This window comes from Peromyscus eremicus, chromosome 20, assembly GCF_949786415.1.
Source record: "Peromyscus eremicus chromosome 20, PerEre_H2_v1, whole genome shotgun sequence".
In the NCBI taxonomy this organism is placed as follows: domain Eukaryota; kingdom Metazoa; phylum Chordata; class Mammalia; order Rodentia; family Cricetidae; genus Peromyscus; species Peromyscus eremicus.
In genome coordinates this window covers 21340137-21365172 of record NC_081436.1, presented here as the reverse complement: position 1 = coordinate 21365172, position 25036 = coordinate 21340137, and the positions used below count along the sequence as shown (strand labels likewise).

The 25036-nt window shown below is 50.6% G+C and overlaps 2 protein-coding genes across 4 annotated transcripts in view; one reads left to right on the top strand and one right to left on the bottom strand.

Moving 5' to 3' along the window:
* Zc3h7b (zinc finger CCCH-type containing 7B) overlaps positions 1-19810 on the top strand; it is a 53072-nt gene extending 33262 nt beyond the window's left edge. The window contains exons 11-23 of the mRNA XM_059247943.1: positions 353-411; positions 1178-1277; positions 1641-1802; positions 2985-3190; positions 4714-4814; positions 5700-5881; positions 8513-8598; positions 15575-15708; positions 15866-15971; positions 16083-16191; positions 16382-16515; positions 16622-16785; positions 17105-19810. Coding sequence (XP_059103926.1) covers positions 353-411; positions 1178-1277; positions 1641-1802; positions 2985-3190; positions 4714-4814; positions 5700-5881; positions 8513-8598; positions 15575-15708; positions 15866-15971; positions 16083-16191; positions 16382-16515; positions 16622-16785; positions 17105-17360 — 1799 coding nt within the window. The 3' untranslated portion in view covers positions 17361-19810. The remainder of the gene's footprint in view (positions 1-352; positions 412-1177; positions 1278-1640; positions 1803-2984; positions 3191-4713; positions 4815-5699; positions 5882-8512; positions 8599-15574; positions 15709-15865; positions 15972-16082; positions 16192-16381; positions 16516-16621; positions 16786-17104) is intronic.
* The window catches only part of Rangap1 (Ran GTPase activating protein 1), a 187870-nt gene that overhangs the window by 74073 nt on the left and 88761 nt on the right, over positions 1-25036 (bottom strand). The gene's annotated exons all lie outside the window — the stretch shown is intronic.

Here is a 25036-nt window from a genome sequence, read left to right as displayed (position 1 = left end):
GTCTGGGATTCCTTCTGGAGGGCCTGATGGCTCGGAAGCATAGGATCTGTATGGTGGAGGATCAGGGGCTGGCTGAGGGCCAGAACAGGGGTCCTCAGGGAAGTGTGTGTGAGCCATGGTCTCACTGTGAGCTAAGCTATAACTGTGGACTTTCTCTCATGGGCAACAGGAAGCCTCAGAAGGCGTAAGCAAGGGTGGACATGTTGGAGCCTCTTTGCTCCAGGGCTGTGATCATGAAAATAGGAGGGTGGGCCCATGGAGCTTCTCTGAGGCAGAAATATACGGGGCATCCTAGAAAGGCCCCTCATGCTCTCTGTACTAGGGCACGTGACTCCTGTGTCTTCTTTCTTAGAAGAGACCAGCTCACAGGACCACCGTCCCCCAAACAGTACTCAGAAGCCAGCCCCCTCGGTGAGTAACTTGAGTGGGGCTCCCAGACCAGGCCTCTTACTCATCCTGGGGTTATGAGCCCCAGATCGGGACTAAGGTGAGCCCTGTGCGTTGGTGAGATGCTATATCCTCCAAGAGGAGTACCCTCAGAACAGACCAGCCCCAAGTGATCTCCTGGCCCTTCCTCCACTGCTTTATGCTAGAGCGCACACATAGGGCACTCCTTACCCTCTTGTGTGATAATAAGGCTCAGCAGCCATCAGTGAGGTCCCTAGTGTCAGTGATGTGTCTGATCTCCAGGCTTAGCCTCCTCTGGGTTCAAAAGAGCACTGGACCACGAGCAGCATGCACGCCCACTTCGGCTTAGATGCCAGCTGTGTGGCCCTAGAAAAACCACCGGCTCTCCCTGGGTCTACTTTTCCTCTCTTGATTTCTGGGACCCTGCAGGGAGAGCAGGGGCGGAGCCCTTAAACAAGCCCTACTGCCATTTCTCTGCTTTCATGTTGACCTTTAGTTCAAGGAAACACTCTGGGGCCAAGACGGCGTCTACTCATTGTCCCCCATTAGCCCAGAGGCTTTCGAGGCTGGTCCCGGTGTTTTGGGCTCTTGTAGTATAGTACAGGGCCTGGGAAGATGTGGAAGAGGGTCCTAGGCTACACTTCTGATACTGGGTAGGACAGATTGGAGGAAGGGATCAAAAAACAGACCTATCCCCTACTGCATTGGCTGACCCTGGTGGTTCAGGTACCACTCAGGGACCAAGATGGCCCACATCCTCCCATTATAGCCGGAGCCCTCCATGCCCAACACTGCCTTGCTCATCAAGAACCCTCTGGCTGCCACCCATGAATTCAAGCAGGCCTGCCAGCTCTGCTACCCTAAAACAGGTAATCTCACATGAGCAGCAGCACCCCTCTCTGCCCTGGGGATGCTGGGGATCCCAGGAATATGGAAGCCAGGCCCGAAAGTACCTGTGTCTCTGTGGGAGATTCATCTAGGAGAGCAAGGCCCTCCCCTGCAGGAAAGGAAGGGGTGGGCCCTGATTAGGACCTGCCCTCTGGGATGCACTGTCTTCCCAAGTCTAGGGAGGCACCGAGATGGGCAGACTCACTATTAGGTCCAGGCCTGTTAGGGCATGTGGTGGGTTCCTTGGAGGACATACCAGGGGAGATACAGTGGGAGCTACAGAGACCCAGATGAGGGTGTGCAGGTTTTTCTGGAGTTGCAGCCCTGTGTACCCTTGCCCACAGGCCCCAGGGCCGGTGACTACACCTACCGAGAGGGCCTTGAACACAAGTGCAAAAGGGATGTCCTTCTCGGCCGACTTCGGAGCTCTGAGGACCAGATCTGGAAGCGCATCCGGCCCCGGCCTACCAAAACCAGTTTTGTGGGCTCCTACTACCTGTGCAAAGGTGGGTGGAGCGAGTGGGGCCCCCAGGTCTAGCTCCTCCCAGGCCTACAGCAGAGTGACCACAGGAGAGATGAGGGAGCTCAAATAAAGCTTGACACCCACTGAGAGTGAGCATCTCCTCTGTTGACCTTGTCCAAAGACAGAGGTCATTCAGGATATCCCGTGGAGCCGGAGCCGTGTGGTAGCCTGTACCATCCACATGTGAGATTCCCACAGTCCATAGACAGCCAGGTTCATACCCTGCAGGATTCCAGAAGGGATGGGAAGATCCACAGAAAGCACATAGGAAAGGCTTGCAAATATCAGGTTTTTAATGATCTCCTTATTTTCCTTGTCCTCACCGCTGGCTCATAGAAATTTGGTCAGCAGCGAATAGACCTTATTTGCTTTTTTCAGTTTCCCTGAACAGCCACGAGATTAAGCACATCTGTACTGCAGCCCTTTTGCACTCAACACCAGACATCTGCATACAGCCCTTCTGCACCAGACATCTGCATACAGCCCTTCTGCACCAGACATCTGCATACAGCCCTTCTGCACTCAACACCAGACATCTGCATATAGCCTTCTGCACTCAACACCAGACATCTGCATACAGCCCTTCTGCACCAGACATCTGCATACAGCCCTTCTGCACTCAATACCCTGCCTGAAGCCCTGCCCATGGCTGGTGGGATGCAGGCCAGTGCATGTCCACATCGCCATCCCCACCCTATCCGTTCCTCACACTCGCGCCCCCACCCCACCCCCATGGCACATGCTCTGCCCTTTGAGCCTGACGGCCCAGATCCTGGAAGCCATTCCCTGTACTTCTCTATCCCTCTGCAGCTGAGGATACAGCCCAGTCCTTCAGATCTGTGGCCCGTGTTCGTGACCCTAATCAGTTATTCACTTCCCTGACGAATAATCCTAAACCCCTCCTCTTTATGGAGATGTGTGTATTCTACAAATCCCTTTCCACCCTTTGTCTTGCTTGACCTGCACAGACACTATGGGTGTGTGTGGAGGCACTGAGCACAGAGGTCCTGGGGCCTGGTATTTGGAAAAGCATCCTCTCAAGAGGCCAGCAGCCACCAGTGCTCTGTCCTGGTGGGTCCGAGTCCTGCTGCCCACAGTGAGATCACAGGGTGCTATGGGCTGCCTCCCCCACCTGGCAGACGCGTGTCCTGTTGTCTCTCTGCAGACATGATTAATAAGCAAGACTGTAAGTACGGGGATAACTGCACCTTCGCCTACCATCAGGAGGAGATCGACGTGTGGACAGAGGAACGGAAGGGCACCCTCAACCGTGACCTGCTCTTCGACCCTCTAGGGGGTGTCAAGCGTGGTAGCCTCACCATTGCCAAGCTCCTCAAGGAGCACCAGGGCATCTTCACCTTCCTCTGTGAGGTACCCGCCTGCCCAACCATTTCACCAGTCCCCCATAGTCCCAGGCACACTCCAGGCTGAGCTGTGCCCTTGGGCTGGCCGGCCATTGTGGGAGTTGTTAGCCCTGGAGACTGTGGGTGTGATGAGGCGAGGCCCTAAAGTCACTAGATCCAGAGACTGTCAGAAAGTTAGGTCCTGGGGATCTTGTTAGAGCCCAGATCCTGTCTGGCTTCTCATTCTACAAAGGTGAAAACCGAGGCCAGGAAGAAACAGTAATCACCCATCTGTTCTTCCCTAGGAACCCACAGTGCACCACGATTTAGATCTTTATTCATACTTTCTGGGCGGCTCCAGCACACAGATGCTGTTCTCATTTATTGGTGATGCTAGGGTTTGAGGTGAGGTGGAGCCTGAGGGCCATATGGCCAAGTTAACCTGAGCTCCAAGCTCTAGAGCCCAGGCCCACCTCCCAGGACCAGCCACACTGACAATCTTTAGGGCCATGCTTCCTGGGGCCAGCTAGACCTAGAATCTTGTCCAGTGTGGTCCCCAAATGGGTATAGTGAATGTAGCCTTAGCTTAGCTGTCTAGAGCAAGGTGTCCATGGCCTGCCTTTCCACATCTTCCTCTGCATGTGTTCCGGTCCGGCTGTACCTGCTCTGCTTCCTGCCAGTGACCCAGCTATTCTATCCCTCCCAAATTTCTGCATTTTTCCCAGGCCAGCTCTGATCCCAGTAGCTCCACTGAGCTTTCCAAGTGTTAAGGGTTTTTTTTTTTTTGGTTTTGTTTTTTTGTTTTTGTTTTTGTTTTGTTTTGTTTTTTGTTTTTTTTTTGAGGGGGTATTGAGACAAGGTCTCACTAGCCCTTTCTGGCCTGGAATTTGCTATGTAGACCAGGTTAGTATTGAACTCACAGAGATCCACCTGTCTCTACTTCTGAGCACTGGGATTAAAGGTGTGCACCACCACGACCACCAGCCTTTCCCAGTCTCGAGAGTACACTTGGCTCTAGCTCGCTGAAGGTGGAGACAGTGTCATGTTCATCTTTGAGAAGTAAGGGCCGGGTGGAGGGGTTTGGTGGGGCCTAGCCCAGCCTGATCTGCTGACCTTTTGAGCAGACAGACTTGTGCTGTCTTTCCTTAGGGAAGAGTTGGCTTGGGAATCATAGCTCACAGCCATAAGACAGGAGCTCCTGAACTCATGTCTGTTGTTTCGTGACCTGCACAGTGAGCCTGTGGGATAAAGCAGGTTAATTATTCACAGTTGCAGTTGAGAAAACTGAGGCTCAAGGGCGTGGAGTAACCCCTAGCCCAGGCACTGGAGCTGTGTGATCGGAGGGATAAAAAAGGAGAGCGGAGGCCCAGGGCACCTGTGGGCCAGAGACCCGAGGTGCACAGAGCCTGGGGTATCTTCCCATACTCCCCCTACCTAAGATAGGGCCTACAGGAACCAGTTGTCCTTGCCCAGATGGCCATGTGGAGTTCTAGCCCATCCCCTCCCCAAGTGGCCTTGTGAAGGTCCCAGCCCATCCCCCTCCCTGGACAGATCTGCTTCGACAGTAAGCCCCGGATCATCAGCAAAGGCACCAAGGACTCTCCATCAGTGTGCTCCAACCTGGCTGCCAAGCACAGCTTCTACAATAACAAGTGAGTCCTGCAGCTGGGCGGTGGGCCAGACGAGGCTGGGGAGGGTCCTTGACAGATAAGGAAAGGCCTGGGCCGAAAAGGGACAGAGCGGCGACACATCCACCCATAAAGGGCAGGAACCACATGTGTTGAACACTTACCGTCTTCCAGCCTTGTCTTGGGTATCTAATGGTCTCAGCAGCCCTTTGGGGAGGGAGTTACTGCTCCCCTTGTACAGAAAAAGAAAGCTGAGGCTTGGGAACAGCTTGGTCAGCAGGCAGATGTGGCCCGCTGATGGTTGACTCCAACCAGCACCTTGCATTGTCATGGTTTCAGTGTCAGACGGGATGGGAGGAGCTGGGTCCTCCATTGCCTTTTCTCTTTCCAGTTCTCTGCTCTGCCCCATCATTCGTGATGGAGTCAGGCCCCGCATTAGGCAGTCCCGGGTTTATATCCCAGCCTGGCCAGGGATGGTTGTGGGTTGGAGCACCAGCCCCTGCCGTCTTGGGTTTCCTCTTCTCTGAGAGTAACGATGTTCCCATCTTGTTGGGTTTCACTGAAGTCCATTGAGTTTCCCCACCCAGAGAAAGTGGCTCATTATCATCCTCCTGGGCACTTCCTTCCCCCAACCTGGTGACAGGTGGGATGAGACACCTCTATCTGGGGACAGTCGCATGCTGAGCCGGCCCCAGAGGTCTGTGATGGGGTACAAGTGAAACAGAGCTGGGACTAGAGTCTTGAGTGTAGGATCCCCTTTCCTCCTGTGCCACCCACATTCTGAGATGGGCTACTAGGGCAGGAGGTGCCCAGGAGCAGGCACTGGAGGGGTAGCCCCACTGCAAAGATGGAGGGCAGAGGGCGTTGGATACTGTAGTCGGCATCACGCGCGTCCCGTATGCCTACCAGGTGCCTGGTGCACATCGTCCGATCCACCTCTCTCAAGTACTCCAAGATCCGTCAGTTCCAGGAGCACTTCCAGTTTGACGTGTGCCGCCACGAGGTGCGCTATGGCTGCCTGCGGGAGGACAGCTGCCACTTCGCCCACAGTTTCATTGAGCTCAAGGTCTGGCTGCTGCAGCAGTACTCAGGTGAGGGACAGGCAGAGCACGTGAAGTAATAGGCTTGGGATGGGCTGGGATCGAACAGGCCAGGGCCTGGTGGCCAGTGGTCCGGACCTCAGGGGAGTTCAGAAGCAGGTGGCTCCTGAGGGCTTCCTGGAGGAGCTAGTAACCCTGGACATTACAGGGGAGGCAGAACTCTGCTCACAGGGTGCTGCGGGGTCTCTTCCTATCCAGACCCTGCCTAGGAACATGCCAGCATAGAGATGGAAAAGCAAGAGTGAGTGAGGCTCGGAGCCTGGTAGACTCAGACCTTGAACCCTAGCCCTGCTCTAGCAACTCCGCCTGCTGCCCAGGGAATGGCCAATATGACATCTCTGCCTGAGCCTCCTTCTGTTTGTCCAGCAAGTGGATTTTCAGATGTTCACATATTCATCAATCTAACTGCTTTAGACCCTCTCTGTGCCAGGGTATCCAGCCATGAGCAATCAAAGCCCTCACTCCTGAGGACTTACACGGAGCCAGCCAGGCAGTGTACGGGCGAGAACTAAATCGTAGGATCCATTGCACCTAGGATGCATATTCTTCTGTACTGCCTGTTATACTTTTGTTAGCATATTTGGTGCCATGATGGAGCATATAGGTACTGTACACAGACAATCAGTATCCACTTAGACTCTAAGTCTTCTCCAGAGTCAGTAGTGTTTTTGGGTTTTGGTTGCTCTGTTTTGTTTGTTTTGTCTTTTTTTTTTTTTTTTTTCCAAGACAGGGTTTCTCTGTGTAGCCCTGGCTGTCCTGGAACTCACTCTGTAGACCACGTTGGCCTTGAACTCAGAGATCCACCTGCCTCTGCCACCTGAATGCTGGTATTAAAGGTGTGCGCCACCGACGCCCAGCAGAGTCAATAGTGTTTTGACTTGAGTTGTACACCATTGATGTGTGGAAGCCGAGCAATGGGAGAGGGATGGAGAAAAGTGTTTCCAGTGAGGCGGTGAGAACCGGCCTGTCTAGGGAAGGGCAGGGAATGCTCCAGGTAGCAAAGGACTTGAGGCAGAAGATTATCCCGGAAGTAAAGCAATGAATGAGAGGTGGAATAGAGTTAAGAAGCAGGGCTCCCAGTATGTGAGAATCTCTTGGCCATAAATAGGAATATAGTCACATGCTGCATTGATGTTTTAGTCAATGGTGGGCCAAAGGACAGTGGTCCCATAATGTTATAATGGGGATGAAGAGTGCAATGAATTATAATGAATGAACAGCACTGTTCCTAGTTCGTGGATTTGCTATACTATATCGTAATTGTTAGAGTGTATTCCTAGTTGAAATTAAAAAACAAAATTAAAATGCTGACTGTAGCCAAGAGATGACTCATAGGATAAGATGTGTGCCACCAAGTATGACCTGAGTGCAATCCCCGGACCCACATGGTAGAAAGAGAAAACCAACTCCTGCAAGGTGTCCTCTGATGCCCACACACCCGCCTGCGCCACATACACACAAAATAAATAAATGTAGTAAGATGATTGCTTTTAAAAGCCTGCCCTGAGATGCTGGCGCAGCCTCATCCTGTTTACAGCATCTCCAAATACTGCGCATCTCTGAAAAGCCCATCGTTAATATGACACGTGACTGCAGTTGGCATTGCTCTAAATTTGCTGTGCAAGGCCAGGAGGGGTTTTAGGTGACATGGAGTTTCAGAATCTGATCAGCGGTTTCTAAGCCATGCTAGCTGCTTGGTGGAGACTAGAGGACCTAGGGCGTCGATGGAGACACCAGGGAGGATGTACCTCACACCAGGTGGTGGGGGTGGAGGTGGCAGAAGGGGTCAGATTCTGGGTATACTTTGAGGTGGAGCCAGCAAGATTTGTTGACGGACCAGATGCGAAGTATCAAACAGAAGGTTATATCAAGGTCAGTGCTGCAGTCGTGGTACCTAGTAGACTAGGGTTTCATATTCTGAGAAGAGGGGATATGTAGGAGGAGCATGTTTGGGGAACTAATATCAGGGTTCTGTGTGGGATGTAGGTTCCAAACTGTCTTCTTGGACCTCAAGTAGGGATGTTGAGTGGGCAGCTAGATGTGGCAGGCTGTAAGTCCAAAGGACACGTGGGCTGTGGATTCGCATTTGGGGGTTACTAGTAAGAAGCTGATGTCTAGTGTGGTACGTGGCCCGGGTAAGCAGGGAATGGAGAGTGGCTGCAGAAGGATTAGGCAGATGATTGGAGGGCTGCATCAGCTGGGCCTGGAAGGCAAGTAAGGATCTGATTGGTACTTTGGGGCCATCGTGCTGGGGCATTTGCCCTTTGGGGATTGGCAGTGAAGAGCCATGAACCTTGTGCTTTGGTGAGCCCTAGAGACCAGTGGCCTTGGGGCTGCCAAGCAGGATTCTGCTTGAGCCCCCACTGAGAAAGGCAGAGGCTTCAGGAAGAGCTGAGCAGCTGGATCTGGGAATGGGACACTGGCTTGGGAGTCAGGGAACTTCCTTCCTATGATACAGATGAACAAGCAGGCCCAGAGAAGATGAGCTTTTTCCCGGGGTCCTGAGTCTTAGGTGGCGGGACTGGCTGGGTGGGACTCCTCTGCTTGGGCCTCATCCCAGCATCCCCAGAGTGCTGTGTCTCATCCTTTGCCAAGCCCCATGTTTTCTGCCACCCTCCACAGGCATGACCCACGAAGACATCGTTCAGGAATCCAAGAAATACTGGCAACAGATGGAAGCCCATGCAGGGAAGGCCTGCAGCAGCTTGGTAAGGCCCTGGGATTGGCATGGGGGTGAGGGTGGGCACCACGGGAGTTGTTCGTTTCCTCTTCCTGTGATATGTGACCCAGCAAGTTGCACTCTTTTCTGTATTCACAGAGTTCACATTTTACTACTTATTTGTTATCAGTGTGTGTGTGTGTGTGTGTGTGTGTGTATGTGTGTGTGTGTCATTTTCCTATGTGCAGGTGTGTATTTTCATAAACATATACATTTATATACATAAATATGCACATTGTTTCTAGGGGGGGTTCTGTTTTGAACCATCTGGGAATAAGTGCAGATAGTTATCCTCTTACCTCTGACCACTTTAAAAAGGTATTCTGGGCTTGGAGAGATGACTCAGCAGTTAAGAGAACTTGCTGCTCTTCCAGAAAGCCACGTTTAATTTCCAGCACCCACATGGTGGCTCCCAATATCTCTAACTCTAGTGCCCTGGAATCTAATACCCTCTTCTGGCCCCTGTGGGCACTATACACACACACACACACACACACACACACACACACACAAAACACCCATACACACACACACACACACACACACACACACACACACACACACACAAAACACCCATACACACACACACACAAAACACCCATACACATAAAATAATAACTTTTAAAAAAAAATGTAGAGGGCTGGAGAGATGGCTCAGCAGTAAAGAGCACTGGCTGCTATTCCAGAGGACCCAGGTTCAATTCCCAGTGCCCACATGGCAGCTCACAACTGTCTGTAACTCCAGTTCCAGGAGATCTGACACCCTCACACCAGTGCACATAAAATAAAATTAAATTATTTTTTAAAAAATTGTAGGGAGCTGGAGAGATGGCTCAGAGGTTAAGAGACCTGGTTGCTCTTCCAGAGGTTCTGAGTTCAATTCCCAGCAACTACATGGTGGTTCACAACCATCTGTAATGAGAACTGGTGCCCTCTTCTGGCATGTAGGCACACATGCAGACAGAACATTGTATACATAATTAAAAAAATTGTAATGAGGGTACCTTTTTATAGCCACAGTACCCATGTAACACCAGAAAATTAATAGATAGAACACTACCATTCAGATTCTGTCCCTAAATTCTAGGTGACACCCTGTTCCATTGGCATGTCTTTTTCATGCCCTTTAATGTAGAATGCCTCCTTTATGGGTCTTTGTCTTCGCGACGGACATGTTCAAAACCTCTGGTTTTACAGATAATCCTTCCTGTGGGGTGGGGCGCCTGTTTCCTCAGGCCATGGGCTCAGCTTACACATCAGCAGACATGTCATCTCAAGCTATCCCTTTAGTGGTGATAACTGAGAGAGTTTGACTAAGGTTCCCCTGCTGTGAAGATGCCTGCAACCAAGTTATTTTTCTCTACTGTAATTAGTTACAACTTCCTGGATCAATAGGGCATGGTGCCACATGCCTGTCACCCCAGCACTTGGAAGGTGAGGCAGGAGAATTAGGAATTGAAGTCCAGCCTCGGCTACTTAGTGAGTTTGAGGTTAGCTTGGGCTGTGTGAGAGACTATCTAACCTGCCCCACTGCTCCTCAAAAAAGCCTCCTGGAGATGCCTTGAGTCCATGTGAATGTCTGTGTCAGCTCAGGGTGGTTGGTACCCATGGATGGTGTTGTTGCTTCTCTCCTGGTCTTCACTGTGGTCCGACTGTGTGAGCCCCTGACACAGTACCCCACCCGTACCATTCCCACCATCCAATCCCCCTTAGATTCTTCATCATAAAGCTCTGCCCACCATCTCCTGCATGGGTGTGAGGCTTATAGGAGCTGTCCCCAGCCTCAGCATGCTGAGGGATGGTCCTGTGGCTCACTCATGAGGGATGAGCCTGTCTCCTAGGCCAGACCAGTCTGTTGTCAACTTGAAGGAAACCTGGGCTTCTGAACTCCTTATGGGGCCAGGCTGGAGTGGGGGTTGGGGGAGGATCCAAGCTGAGGGGAGGAGCCATTAGGGCTATCTGCTCCCTGGGTCTTCCCTTTCTAGCCTTTGTATCACTCCCCTTTCTCTCTCTCTCTCCTTGTCCTCCTCCTGGTCCTCCTGGTCCTCCTCCTCTTCCTTCTCCTCCTCCTCCTCCTCCTCCTCCTCCTCCTCCTCCTCCTCCTTCTTCTTCTTCTTTCTCTCTCTCTCTCTCTCTCTCTCTCTCTCTCTCTCTCTCTCTCTCTCCAGAAAGGACTATAGTATTTCTGGTGGTTAGATTAAAAAGTCAGCATTCCTCAGGAACTTATGAAACTGGTTCCCTTCCACCAAAAGGAGTCCTTCCCTTACCTCTGGCACAAGGGATATATGGCTACCTGTGGCACCGATCAGCATATCAAAGTGCATGCTGGGCTCCAGGCTCCTTCAGTATCACAAGTATCTGCTACACATTTCAAAGTCCATGCTAGTATACTAACCCTTCTCACCTCCTCCCTACCCTAAACTCCCTCCAGCTCATGACTTCCCTCCCCAGCTGCTCATTTTCCTTAGAACCCTGCCATTCTCTTTCCTCTCCCCATCTCTCTTTCCTCTCTTCTTTCTCTCTGTTTCTCTCTCTCTCTCTCTCTCACTGCCTCTGTCTCTTATTTTTATTTCTTTGAGATGGGTCTTGCTACAGTCAGAGCTGGCCTTGAACTCAGGACCCCATTGCCTCAGCCTCTCAAGTGTGGAGATTATACCCGACTGCCTGTTTTTCTTTCTCTTCCAACTCCCTGCATCTCTCTCGTTCTCTTTGCTCCTGGCCAGGAGCCCAGCAGGGACACTGTGATGGGCTCAGGTGGGTCCTTGTGGGTAGTCTTCTAAAGAGAGCACCGAGTCCTGGCTCCCTCCTTTCTTCCTCATCCTCTTCTTCTGACCTGACCAATGGTCAGTCCTTCCAGGGCCACCCAGGGCCAAGGTGTGTGCCTCTCTGGCTGATGGTGCTTCACCCCTCCCCTAGTGCCAAGACTCCATCCTGCCTATTCAGGACCCCACCCAGGCCTAGCTCAGGAACCAGACACCCTTGTCCAACTCAGCTGGCCCAGGCACGAGCTCTTGCCTGCTTGCCATCTAGGAGTAAAGGCAGTAGGCCTGTGAAGCCAGGGGGCCACCAGGGCAGGCGCTGCTTGGGCCCAGTGCCTCTGGCTTACCATGTCATCCCCTGAAGAGGCACAAAAGCGCTTACTTGAGAGGGGGTGAGGATTTGCCCTCGGTCAGATGTAAATGATTCCTGCACTGGGCAGTGCCGGTCACTATTCTGAGGGAACCAGCAGGGGACATAACCAGCCTAGGAGAAACCAAGGGCTGCCCAGACAGGCAATCCCACACCCAAGGCCCCTGGACAGATGAGGAATCTCTAGCAACAGAAGGGACAGAAGACAGCTGGAACAAGTTAGCCAAGGCTACCTCTCATTCCACATTCTGTCCCGGGCACAGAAGAGCAGCTCCTGCCTACAGAGTAAAGGCTGGGGCAAAAGGTCGGGAAGAATTGTTGGAAAGGAGCCTTAGAGACTAGCTGGACACTGCCCTGGAGGAGGGTCCTGAATCCAAGACTGTCTGTCCTGCCCAAGGCCAACTTCCCACCTCTGAACTCCTGCTCTCTACAGACCGGGCACTCAACACTGGTTGGTCAGACAAGGTACTTGAGCCATGGAGAGTGGCAGCTTTGTCATGGGAAAGCTCTAGGAGCCCCCTGCAGCCTGAGCTGAGTGTGTGGGTGATACACATATGTATGTGCAGGTGAGCACACCAGTGTGTACAGGCCAAAGGAGGGACCAGGCATCCTCTATCACTCTGCCTTACCCTTTAGGCAAAGTCTCTTGCTGACCCTAGGGCTTCCACTTTTTGTCTAGCCTAGTCCCCAGCTACATCCTGTCTCTGCACCACTCAGAACCAAACTGTGGTCTCCATGCTTATGCAGCGAACACTGTTACGTGCTGAGCCTTCCCTCCAGCACTTGAGCTGAATTTTGAAAGACAGTTTTTAGAATAAGTTGCATGAAACCCAGAGGAAGGGCATTCCAGGTAGAGGACAGCATGTGGTACAGCCTGCTTCCCTAGGACAGGGCCGGTCACACTTTCTCTTTTTGGCTTGTTTTCGCATGAGTAGTTTTTATGCAACACAGATATGTGGGTATATAAAATGGGCATATAAATCAAACTTTTTGTTGTTTTGAGAAAGAGTCTCACTATGTGTAGCCCAGTATTTCCTGGGACTGACTTTGTAACCCATGCAAAGTCTCTTAACTTGTAGCAGTCTCTAACTTGTAGTAATCCTCCTGCCTTAGCTTCTTCCTAAATGATATGATTACCAGCATAAGCTACCATACCTGGCTACAAATTAAACATTTACTAATGCTAGGTCATAAAGAAATTTCTTTTAAAATGATTTTTTTGGTATTTATATAATTTTATTGTTTATTAAATTGAAAGAAAATATTAAGCCAGGCAGTGATGGTGCACACCTTTAATCCCAGCACTCAAGAGGCAGAGGCAGGTGAATCTCTGTGAGTTCGAGGCCAGCCTGGTCTACAAAGTGACTTCCAGGACAGGCTCCAAAAGCTACACAGAGAAACCCTGTCTCAAACTCCCCCCCCCCAAAAAAAAAGAAAAGAAAATATTAATGAGATGGACATGCTTGTTTAATTTACATAAAGAACTAAGTATTGGCTGAAGAGCTGGAACTACAGGATGTGGAGACAGCACTTCTTGGAACTGATCGATATTTGGTTTCTGTAGTTGTCAATGCTGAGAACATCACTGTGCAGAAATATGTAGTACATAATGGCAGGAGTCTGTTTGGAACTATGTCAGAACTGTTGGAAATTCAGTACTAACCCACACCAAAATTCATTCAATAGTTTAAAAAAAATCTCAAATGAGAGCTGGAAACTCAAATGATTCATATCGTTAAGAGTGCTCTGTCTCTCTCTCTCTCTGTTTCTGTCTCTCTCTGTCTCTCTGTCTCTGTCTCTGTCTCTCTCTCTCTGTCTCTCTCTCTCTCTCTCTCTCTCTGTCTCTCTCTCTCTCTCTCTCTCTCTCATTGCTGTGATGAAACACCACAACCAAAAGCAACTTGGAGAGGAAAGGGCTTATTTGGCTTATATATCCTGAATCACAATCCACTGGGGAAAGCCAAGGCAGGAACCCAAGAAGGACAGGAACCTGGAGGCAGGAGCTGATGCAGAGGCCATGGAGGAGTGCTGATTACTAGCTTGTTCATCATGGCTTGCTCAGTCTGCTTTATTATAGAACCCAGGGCCACCAGCCCAAAGATGGTACCACCCACAATGGGCTAGGTCCTCCCCCATCAATCACTAGTTAAGAAAATGCCCTCCAGGCTTACCTACAACCCAATCTTACAAAGACATTTTCTCAGTTGAAGTTCCCTCCTCTCAGATGACTACAGCTTGTGTCAAGTTGACATAAAACTAGCCAGCACGGCCTCAAACTCACAGAAATCCATCTGCCTCTACTGCCCCAGTGCTGGGATATGCCACCATGCCTGGCAATTAAAAGAAAAAAGATTTATGTTCATTGTGTATGAGTGTTTTGCCTGCATGGATGTATGTATTGTACACCACATACATGCCTGCTGCCCACAAAGGTCAGAAGAGGGGGAACTAAAGTTATGGATGGTGTAAGCCACCATGTGGGTGCTGGGAAGATCTTCTCTAAGAACAGGTACTCTCAACCACAGAGCCGTCTCTGGAGCCCCAACAGCAATTTTTAAAAATCAGACATTGTAACAATGTAACTCAAAGATACACGAGTTTAGTGCTTAAATGCTGAGATAGGACAGTAGGAAAATATTAAAAGCCTTTGTTTTCTGTGGATCATTATTTTCCTAAAGAGCGGGAAGTTTGTATGTACGGTAAGAACTCTGCAGTTCATGACATATAGTAGTCTGGAATCCGCACCGAGGTCAGGCAGTGTTTCTGGGTGTTACAAGGTGTGGCACCATGCACAGTGCAGTTTGTTCATATCAGGTACTTAGAATCAAGGGTTTGGTAAAGTGGCATGACGGAACAAGAGTATGTGCTGCCAGACACACCCCAAATTCCTTGCACGTTTGATGTTGAATTAATTTCTGGTGGTTGTGTATTCTGGTTTATGATAGGTTTCAGTATTGCCAAATTTTCCAGAGCTCCCAAGTTCAGTTCTATGACCCTGTATGGGTTTTGGCCACATGTTAAGGAGCTATAGTGATTAAGAGCACATACCGCTCTTGCAAAGGGCCTGAGTTTGGTTCCTAGCCCCCATGTCAGCAGCTTACACTACCTGTAATTCTAGTTCCAGGGGTATCTAACCAATGCCTCTGGCCTCCACGGGCACACACCCACACACACGTGCACAAACCCACATATATATACTTAATTTAAAAATAAAATAGGCTGGGAAGCCAGACGCGGTGGCACACACCTTTAATCCCAGCACTCAGGAGGAAGAGTCAAGTGGATCTCTGTGAGTTTAAAGTCAGTCTGCTCTACAGAGCTAGTTCCAGGACAGCCAGGGCTCCACAGAGAAACCCTGTCTTAAAAAAAAAAAAAAAATAGGGCTGGGATGATAGCATGTGCCTTAAATCCCAACACTCATGAAACAGGCTGATGGATCTCTGTGAGTTCAACTCTAGTTTGGTCTCCACAGCAAGTTCCAGAACAGCCAGTGATACATAGTGAGACCCTGTCTAAAAATAAATAAATAAAATAAATTTAAAATAAATCTTTAAAAGGAGAAGCTATTCTATGCAGTGGTTGCATAACACAGGCCTCTAAAAAGTAAAGCTCAGTAGAGGCCAGCTGGGGAGGACAGAAAGAGACCCTGGATCAGGATCCCTATTGCATCAGGCTCCTCTGCTCAGAACTCAGAGGGCCTGCAGCTGAGAGGGCCCTGTCTGTCAGCACAACCCGGCAGTTGACTAGCTGATTTAAGACTCGGTGGTCTTAGACTCCCAGAGGCCTAAGGCCTGGTGGCTCTAGATTCATCAACCCACTCTCCCGTCTTCCAATAGGGTGCCCCAAGGACACATGGGCCCAGCACCTTTGACTTGCAGATGAAGTTTGTGTGTGGTCAGTGCTGGAGGAACGGGCAGGTGGTGGAGCCAGACAAGGACCTCAAGTATTGCAGTGCCAAGGCCCGGCATTGGTGAGCAGGCACAGGGCAAGATGGGGGACACCTAGCGCACCGTGGGGGAGGAGGCCAAGACTTGGGAGACCGGGGCTCTGAGAAAGGAAAGAAGGTCTCATAACCCTGAGGCTTCCTCTCTGATTCTCCCCCAATGACTCTCATGTTTGACCTACAGCTGGACCAAGGAGAGGCGGGTCCTTCTGGTGATGTCCAAAGCCAAGAGGAAATGGGTGTCGGTGAGGCCACTGCCATCCATTCGAAACTTTCCACAGCAATACGATGTGAGCACTTGATGGGTGGGCAATACAAGAAGTTGTCGGCCTTGGAAGGCTCTAACTGGCCAATGACATAGCCTTGTGGGACTCAGCAGGCTTTCCTTTGCCCGCCCACAGCTCTGCATCCATGCCCAGAACGGCCGTAAGTGCCAGTATGTGGGGAACTGCTCCTTCGCACACAGCCCTGAGGAGAGGGACATGTGGACCTTCATGAAGGAGAACAAGAGTAAGTGGCAGACTTGTCCTGCATCACCTCATTTCCAACACCTCCTGAATACCTGCTGGGGCCTTCCCCAGACTCGGCAGGCCCTGCCCGACTCTGGGCTTCCTGTGAGTGATTACCTCCCAAGTCCAGAAGGGATCATGGGTGGAGTGGATGGGGAAGCCCCCTCACCAGGCACTCTGTCCCCTCCCAGTCCTGGATATGCAACAGACCTATGACATGTGGCTGAAGAAACACAACCCGGGGAAGCCAGGGGAAGGGACGCCCATCAGCTCTCGGGAAGGGGAGAAGCAGATCCAGATGCCCACGGACTATGCTGACATCATGGTAAGCCCTGCCCACATGCTGGGCCAGGGCCAGTTGGGAGGGCAGCCTGGAGGGGCTGAGTGGGGCAGAGATGTGGAAGTTGGCACCCACAAAACTGTGCTCCCAGATGGGCTACCACTGCTGGCTCTGTGGTAAGAACAGCAACAGCAAGAAGCAGTGGCAACAGCATATCCAGTCTGAGAAGCACAAGGAGAAGGTCTTCACCTCCGACAGTGATGCCAGTGGCTGGGCCTACCGCTTCCCTATGGGCGAGTTCCGGCTCTGTGACAGGTGCTGAGGGCAGCATGATGGGGCAGCATGGGGGGCAGGGGGCAGGTAGGAAGGAGGTGGGCCTGAGGGCAGGGGTGATGTGACCTGCCCCATCCCCTTGACTTGGTGTACCTTGGATATGAGTACAGGATGGAGGGGTGGGTTCCGACCTGTCTACCCCGCCTTCACAGCATGGATCAGATCCTAGAGAGTGCTCCTGGGTCGGGGGTTCCCTGAGCTGGGACCAGAGCTGTCTGGGGAGCGGCACATCTTAGGAAGGTCCAGTGGCCCCAGGCGGGCAGGCATAGAGCTCAGGCAGTGAGACTTCTGCCACTCACAGGCTCCAGAAGGGCAAGGCCTGCCCAGACGGGGACAAATGCCGCTGTGCCCATGGACAAGAGGAACTCAGTGAGTGGCTGGACCGGCGTGAGGTGCTGAAGCAGAAGCTGGCCAAGGCCCGCAAGGACATGCTTCTGTGTCCGCGGGATGATGACTTCGGCAAATACAACTTCCTGCTGCAAGAGGACGGGGACCCCACTGCTGCCACCCCAGGATCCCCCACTGCTGCAACCTCTACCACCACCACTGGGGAGTAGGGCCAGATCTCAACTGTGGGCAAAGTTCTGGGGTCGGGGGTGGGCTGGGGACAGAAAGCCTGACAGAATGGCCAGGGCAGGTTAGTTGGGGGCAGGGGACCACCCCATCCGGCAGCCTCCAGTCCCCTGGGTCCCTGTCCATCCTTTCCACCCCCAACACCCCAGGTGTGTGTACCCAGGTCATGTACTGCAACCCCAAGTGGTCCCAGGGTCCTTGTCCTGTCAAAATGGGGGCAGCCCCTCCCCAAGTCTAGTTCTCCTGGTTGGAGAGGGAGGGGCCTGGCTGACCTCTCCAGCTTCAGCCTACAGCTTTAACTTCTGTCTGCTCCTAAAGGGCTGGGGAGCCTAGGGTCCCCACTTGAATCTGCAGCAGGAGGGTCCTGTTCCCTTTCTACCTTCCCTTCTCCCCTTCCCTGGGGGCAGATCAGGACACAGCAGAGGGCAGGCAGCGCTGGTTAACTTAAAATACAGTTGTGAGATGGAGTTGGAGACACTGTACTGGTCACTTACCACCTGGGGCCTCAGTTTTCCTGCTCTATGAAAGGGGCAAGGGCGAAGGTAGATGATATCTGAGGCTGGACCAAGGGGTCTAGGTGCTCCTAACATCCATCCTATACCCAGCCATCTTTGTGGGCCACTATTGTAGACACAGCCCAAACCCTGTTTTACAGAAAGGAAAACTGAGGTCTAGCAGGAAGAGTGGTTTGCCCAGGGTCTCTAGCCCTCGGTTTGGTGCAGATCTGGGATGTAAACATTGGTCAAAAGACCCCACCTATTAGCAGCTGGAGCCGCTGGGCTCCTCAGCCCCATGCAGCATGACCTGGGAATTAGGGGAAGGCTGCTGAGGCCAGAGCTGGTCTTGTTAGCACCCGGTGGGGGATATTGTTGGGTAAGCAGCAGAAGTTATATTTCCAAGAGCTTTCACAGAGAGGTGGGAGAATACAGGCACCATGAGCTCAGGTTCTGCACAAGGTACAAAGCATGGGGAGGGCCCAGGTAATACTGAGAGCAGGGAGGTGACCTGGGATCCTTGGGCCACTATGGGACATAGCCTCTCTTTCCTGGGGACCTATTATAGTCTTCTCCAAAAGACCCACATATACTGTTACACCTATCTATCCCAGCCCCACCCTATGCCTAACCCTGCCAGCTGCCTAGGACCCTAGCTGACCCCCAGCCCATGCCCCCACCTACCAAGGTCTCTTACCGTCTGAAGTGTGTGTACACCCCTTCATCCCACTCCCCATGAGTAGACACAGCCTCCCCTGGCTCCCCTCAAACATTCCAGAATGCTCCACACCATTGGCATAAGAAGTGGGGCACTCCCAGAAGGAACCAGAAACTAAGGCTAGCGAGGAGTGGGATGGAATGAACACTCTTATTTTCCCTGCAGCCAGGGTTGCGGGTACTCAGTGGTGTAATGATGGGCACCTGGGGCATAAAGGACCCATTCCTCATGGTGCCACTGCCCAACCTTCTCCAATAACCATGGCATGCACCTTTTCCTCTCCCCTGCCCCCTTTCCCTGCCCTCAGCTGGCCAGCACTGCAGAGTTTGGGTGCTGGCGGTGTGGCTGGAGGGGAGGTGAGACCACATGCAAGGTGGGGGCCGTGGCCGTGAATGTTGATGATACTTGTTCTCCCGACCTGTGGTGTTGCAGTCTGTCGTCACCAGCCTTGTTTCTAGTGTGTATATATGTTGCCCCTGTGATGCATATATACACAGGTATTAAATATATCGCTCTATATAATATTATATATGTGTGTGGTATCCAAGGAATCTCTTCTAATGAGGGCTAAAGATAAAGAATTTGGGGAAAAAATGCAGACATCCTTGTGAGTTTTGGGGTACTGATGAGGTCATCTGGCTACTTAGGAGACTGGGACTGGAGCCATGGCTTAGAGATGATTTGGGCAGAAGGGGCAAGATGGCCCACACCTGGCCCTGCTCTGGCTGCTAGTTCCCCACACATCCATGTCTAGAGGGGAGTACCAGTGTGCTCAGGAAAAGGACATGATTAGTGTTTGTTTCCCACCAGAGAAGGATGAGTCCAGAGTTTTCCTGTTGTTCATCTGTCCAGGGGTCCTTGAGATCTGGGCTCCCCTGCATTCTAGACCTGGGTCCCCCGCCACCACCAGGGAGGAGAAAAGAGACAGGGATGACCTGGGGTGGGAGACAACAAAACATTTTAAATGATTATATTCAATGGAAGGCTCAGAGTTGAATGGGTGCCTAGGAGGCAAGAAAGACAGCTCAGTAGACATGGAGTCAGGGCAGTGGGAGGGATGCTGCATTTCTCAGCTGGGCAGTAATCAATCTAATGGTCCTTTTAAAATGTCTGTATTAAAATTTAAGAATACCACACTTTAATATTAAATATAAGGTCTAGTATCTTGATAATAATGTAGATGTTTTAATAACATTTTTTGTCCTTAAAATAAAGAGAGAGAAACTTGCTTCCTTTAGCCTTTGTTCTAGAAAACATGTGTGTGCACGCTGACTCTCGTCCCCCAGGTGTCGTTCCTGTTCCTCCCCACCTACTGCATGGACTCAGGGGGCCAGGGCTGCCCAGCACTCCTGGGACAGAGCTGGCCCCAGCTGCCTGTGCCTGGGGCAGACATTCCAAGGGGTGATGGGCAGTGTCCCTGTGTACACATGGAGACCCAGCTGACCCAGTTCAGTAGCACCTTGTTAGCAGGGACAAGCTGTGCTCTGTACAAGTGGTCCTAGGAGTCACCCTTTGCCAGTTTTCTTGCAGCCTGCCTGCTCATAGCCCTTCCTGTGGGACTGCCTGTGCCTCTTGCTTTTGTCATGTGCCACTCTGGATTCTGTGCCCTTTTCGGGTGTGGCCTGTCCAGGAAGGTAAAGGGTCATGCCATGTTTTACAGTGTGATCCAGATTGCAACCCTGATCCTCTGTGCCCAAGGAAGATCCAAGGTTACACGGGAAAGTTTCTTCGCCTCTTTTAAAATCTTTGAGACAGAGCGTGGATGGTACCAGCCTGAACATTTATCCTGCCCTCTGCTTTCCTGAATGCTGGGGTTATAGGCCTGTGTTACCACGCCCAACAGTTTCCTCAATTTTCAAAGACTGGGCATGACTCTGATCTCATGGGGATGTTTTTCAAATTTCCTGAAGTGTGCTCAGCCTAGAGTGAGTGAGTGCTCACCAGACAGTCTCACTATAGAGCCCCTGGCTGGCCTGGAATTCTTTTTTTGTTTTACCCCTCAAGACAGGGTTTCTCTGTGTAGCCCTGGATGTCCTGGAATTCACTCTGTAGACCAGGCTGTCTTCGAACTCAGAGATCCACCTGCCTCTGCCTCCCTAAGTGCTGGGATTAAAGGTGTGTGCCACCATGCCTGGCTGGAATTCTTATTGTAGACCAAGCTAGACTCAAACCTGCATGGATGACCCTGCCTCTGCCTCCTGAGTGCTAAGATATCAGTGTACCCCACTAGGCCTGGCTTGCCAGTTAGCTTTAAAGTACTGGATAGAGTGGCCAGGGAGCAAAGGTCCTGGACCTATGTCATCCCTGAAGACAGTAGATGCTTGGGCTAGATATGCAGGAGGTCCTCCAACTAACAAATGATGGTATGAAAAGAGGAAGACTTAATCTCAGCACTCAGGAGGCAGAAGCAGGCAGATCTCTGAGTTCAAGGCCAGCCTGGTCTACAGAATGAGTTCCAGAATAGCCAGGGCTACACAGAGAAATCCTGTCTTGAAAAACAAAACTAGGGGCTGGAGAGATGGCTCAGAGGTTAAGAGCACTGACTGCTCTTCCAGAGGTCCTGAGTTCAATTCCCAGCATCCACATGGTGGCTCACAACCATCTGTAATGAGATGTGGCCCCTTCTTCTGTGTACATAATAAATAAATAAATCTTAAAAAAAAAAAGAAAAAAAGAAAAACAAAACTAAAAACACAAGCCTGTTCTTGGGCTTGAGGGAAGACACATGAGCTTGCATTGGGACATTCCTTAAATCCAGGAAATTAAAGAGTGAGCAGTAAACCTAAGGGGTTGAATTAACCCAACTTGAAATTCCCTTTAGTTCTCTTCTGAAGGAAGCATTACCCAAGCAAGCACCCACCTCATGCAGAGCCTTGGGATACAAGACCAACTACCCAAGAGACTAGTTTCCTTGAGTCTGCATTCTGATTTTTACATCATCATCAGTGGGGACTTACTATTCTGCATTCTTCTCTTTTCATTTTATTTCACATCTGTAGTTCCATGTACCATTGAAACTACATGTTCAGAGCATCTGATAGTCACGCTGTTGTTGATGACCCTGCTGGGACATGGGTCTGTTTCTGCTCTGGCCTGCGTGACACTGCAGAGGAGCACTCACGTAGCACCAGATCCTGCACTCTCTCTCAGGTTGTTCCTTGGGGCAGATGCAAGGCCCACCAAGGACCTGGGGGCAGCTTTGTCCCTCTCCAGGGAAGACCTTTGTGGATTCTGCCAAAACATCTAGTAGTCCTTAACCAGGGGAGCCTGTATAGTCTGCTGGGAAAACACCCAGGCCTCAGAAAGGTTGGCCTGAGCCACTGGACCTGAGTGATGAGCACTAAGTTCATATTTGCCCCTTCTGACATTGGTTTTGAGCCTGGAAGTTAAATATACCCTGCTGGTCAAGGAGAGAGCAGAAGACCATCGAAGTTCTTCACCAAGTCCTTGGAAGGGACTTCCAGGTGGAGGTCACCGCTTGCCTCCAAACAGATGTACTGTTGTCACATAAAAAACATCTTGTTAGTGAACTGGGGACAATTACAGTCGGTGAAAAATGAAGGGTAAAGTACGGGGATGGAGTCAGGACATTGATTAAAAACTTAACAGACCTAGACCGTCCACCGAGGGCTTTGGACCTTTAAGTCCAGAAACCCTGGACATGTGGACAATCCAAACCCCTGTACACAGCCCTTCCGAATGTCTCCAGGTACATATTCAGCCATACTTTCTCCTCACTGCTGCCCTCCTCAGCCACCCTGGTCCAGTAGTCTGCTCATCACTCGTGACACTGCCAGCTGAACCCCTTGAGTACAAGGTAAGGGTGTCAGTGTGGATTTTGAGCAACATAACAATTTTCTAGAGTTAAGGCCTTACTAAGTCTGTTGAACTATTTGCAAGATCTAGTCTGGTGCCACATACATGGTGCATTAATCTATCTCCTTTGCATAACAGGATGCCCAGGACCAGATAATTTGTGAAGAATGGAAGCTTTCTTGGCTCACAGCTCTGAGGGCTAGAGGTTCAAGAAGCATGATGGGTCAGCAGCAGCTGGTGAGGGCCCCTTGCTGAATCTACAAGGCAAAGGAGGCAGTACAAGCTTTCTAGTGCAAATCCATCTTCCCCTCTTTGTTTTTTTAAGATAGGGTCTCTCTGTAACCCTGGACATCTTGGAACTCGCTGCATAGACAGGTTGTCAGGCTTGGTAGCAGGTGCCTTTACCCCAAGCCAGATGACCAGCTGAAGTCTTGAACTTTTGATCCTCCTTCTGTGGCTTCCTCATTAAATGTGAGCTAGGTAGTTGGTTCCTATCTCTGTGTTAAGCCAGTTTTGCACTAAACCCAAGTTCTGGGGCCAGGTACCAGTTACTGCACCAACCCAGCCCGAGTCGGCCCAGGCTGCAATCACAGTGCAACCCAAGCCTAAACGCCAGCCCCACCTCATTCTCACCTCAGGGGTACAGAGCAAAGGGAGACTCGCCAGGGCTCCTGCTGGCCAAAAAAGCAGGAGGGAAGGTTCGTTCCCTTTGTGCTCACTAGACAGCCTCTGATGACTGAAATGCACAGCTGTCCAAAACAAAAAGTAACCCAAGTTTTATAAATAGACATTTGCAGAAAGAAACATTGGAAAGTTAAGTAAGAAATTAAATTTATTATAAGAAGGAACAGGGTTGCGGGGGAAGGGTCAGGGGTAGAAATGACACTGTTGAAGTATAACTTATCGGGGTCTGAGAGGTGGCTCATCTTGGCTGTCTACTTGACCACATCTGGAATCAACTAAAACACACGCAGCTGGACACCTGGGAGAGAGTTTATTGACTGAATCCTTTGAAGTGGGAAGACCCACCCTAAAACTGGGCCACATCTTCTGGTAGCTTTTTGTCTGCTTGCCCTCACTTGTGCTGACAAGTTCATCTGCCCTGTTGCTGTGAGGCATCCCTTCAGTAGTGCAGAACCTACTTCTTCTGGATTCCAAGGTAGACTGAAAACCAGCAGCTCTGTAGGAATCCTTCAGGATCCAGCATCAGATTGGAACTGCTGAGACATCCAGTCTCTCAAGACTAAACAACTGTCAGATCCTTGGCCTTTCTGTCAGGAGACAGCCAATCCTGAGCTACCCAGATCACAGCCTGTAAGCTAATAAACCCACATATATTTTGTTCTAACAGTTCTTTTCCTGTCAAGAACTCTAATACACTGCTCTCGAAGAGGATCCAAGTTCAGTTCCCAGCACTTACACTGGGCAGCTCACTGCCCATAACTACAGCTCCAGTGGATCAACACCCTCTCTGGCCTCTGTGCCACACGCACCCAGATACACCAACCACCTACACATAAATGAAAAGAAGTGAATTCATTTTCCAAGGTTTTTTGAGCTTTTATCCATGTACTGAGATTTCTATACAAAAATTAAAAGTGTGGGGGGTGGGCTGGAAAGATGGCTCAGGGGTTGAGAGCACTGACCCTTCTCCCAGAAGTCCTGAGTTCAATTCCCAGCACCCACATGGTGGTTCACAACCATTTGTAATGAGATCTGGTACCCTCTTCTGGCATGTAGGTGTACATGCAGACAGAACACTGTATACATAATAAATAAATAAATCTTAGAAAAATTAAAAATAGGGTGGACAAGATGGCTCAGCAGGTTAGGGCACTTACAGCTAAACTGGACAAGCTCAGCCCAGTCTCCTTCCACAACACAGTAGAAGGAGAGAACCAACTCCTCCAGGTTATCTTCTAACCTCTACATGTGCACCATGGATGTGAGTACCCCCCCCCACAGACACACACAAATAAAAAATCTAGTTTAAAGTGTAATTAGAAGTAGTCAGGCATGGTGATACATACCTGTAACCTCAGCACTCAGGAGGCCACAGAAGGAGGATCAAAAGTTCAAGATTACAGCTGGTGATCTGACTTGGGATAAAGGACCTTGCTGCCAAGCCTGACAACCTGAGTTCCATTTCTGGGACTCACAAGGTGGAAGGAAAGAACCAACTTGAAAACTGTCCTCTGACCTACACACACACACACACACACACACACACACACACACACACACACACTATAAATAAATGAATGTAATAATAAAAGAATTAGGGCAATGGTGGTGCACACCTTTAATCCTAGCACTTGGGAGGCAGAGGTGAGTGGATCTCTGGGAGTTCAAGGCCAGCCTGGTCTACAAAGTGAGTTCTAGTACAACCAGAGCTACACAGAGAAACTCTGTCTCTAAAACAAACAAAAATTTTTTTTTTTCATGTGTATGAGTGGCTTGCCTGCATGTATGTATGTGTGTTCCTGGTGCCTGCAGGGACCAGGGGTGGAGCACCAGGAAGAGTAATTAGGATGGTTGTGAGCCACTGTGTAGGTACTGGGAACCAAACCTGGGTCCTCTGGAAGAGCAAAAAGTGCTCTTAACTGTTGAGCCAACTCTCTAGCCCAATTGA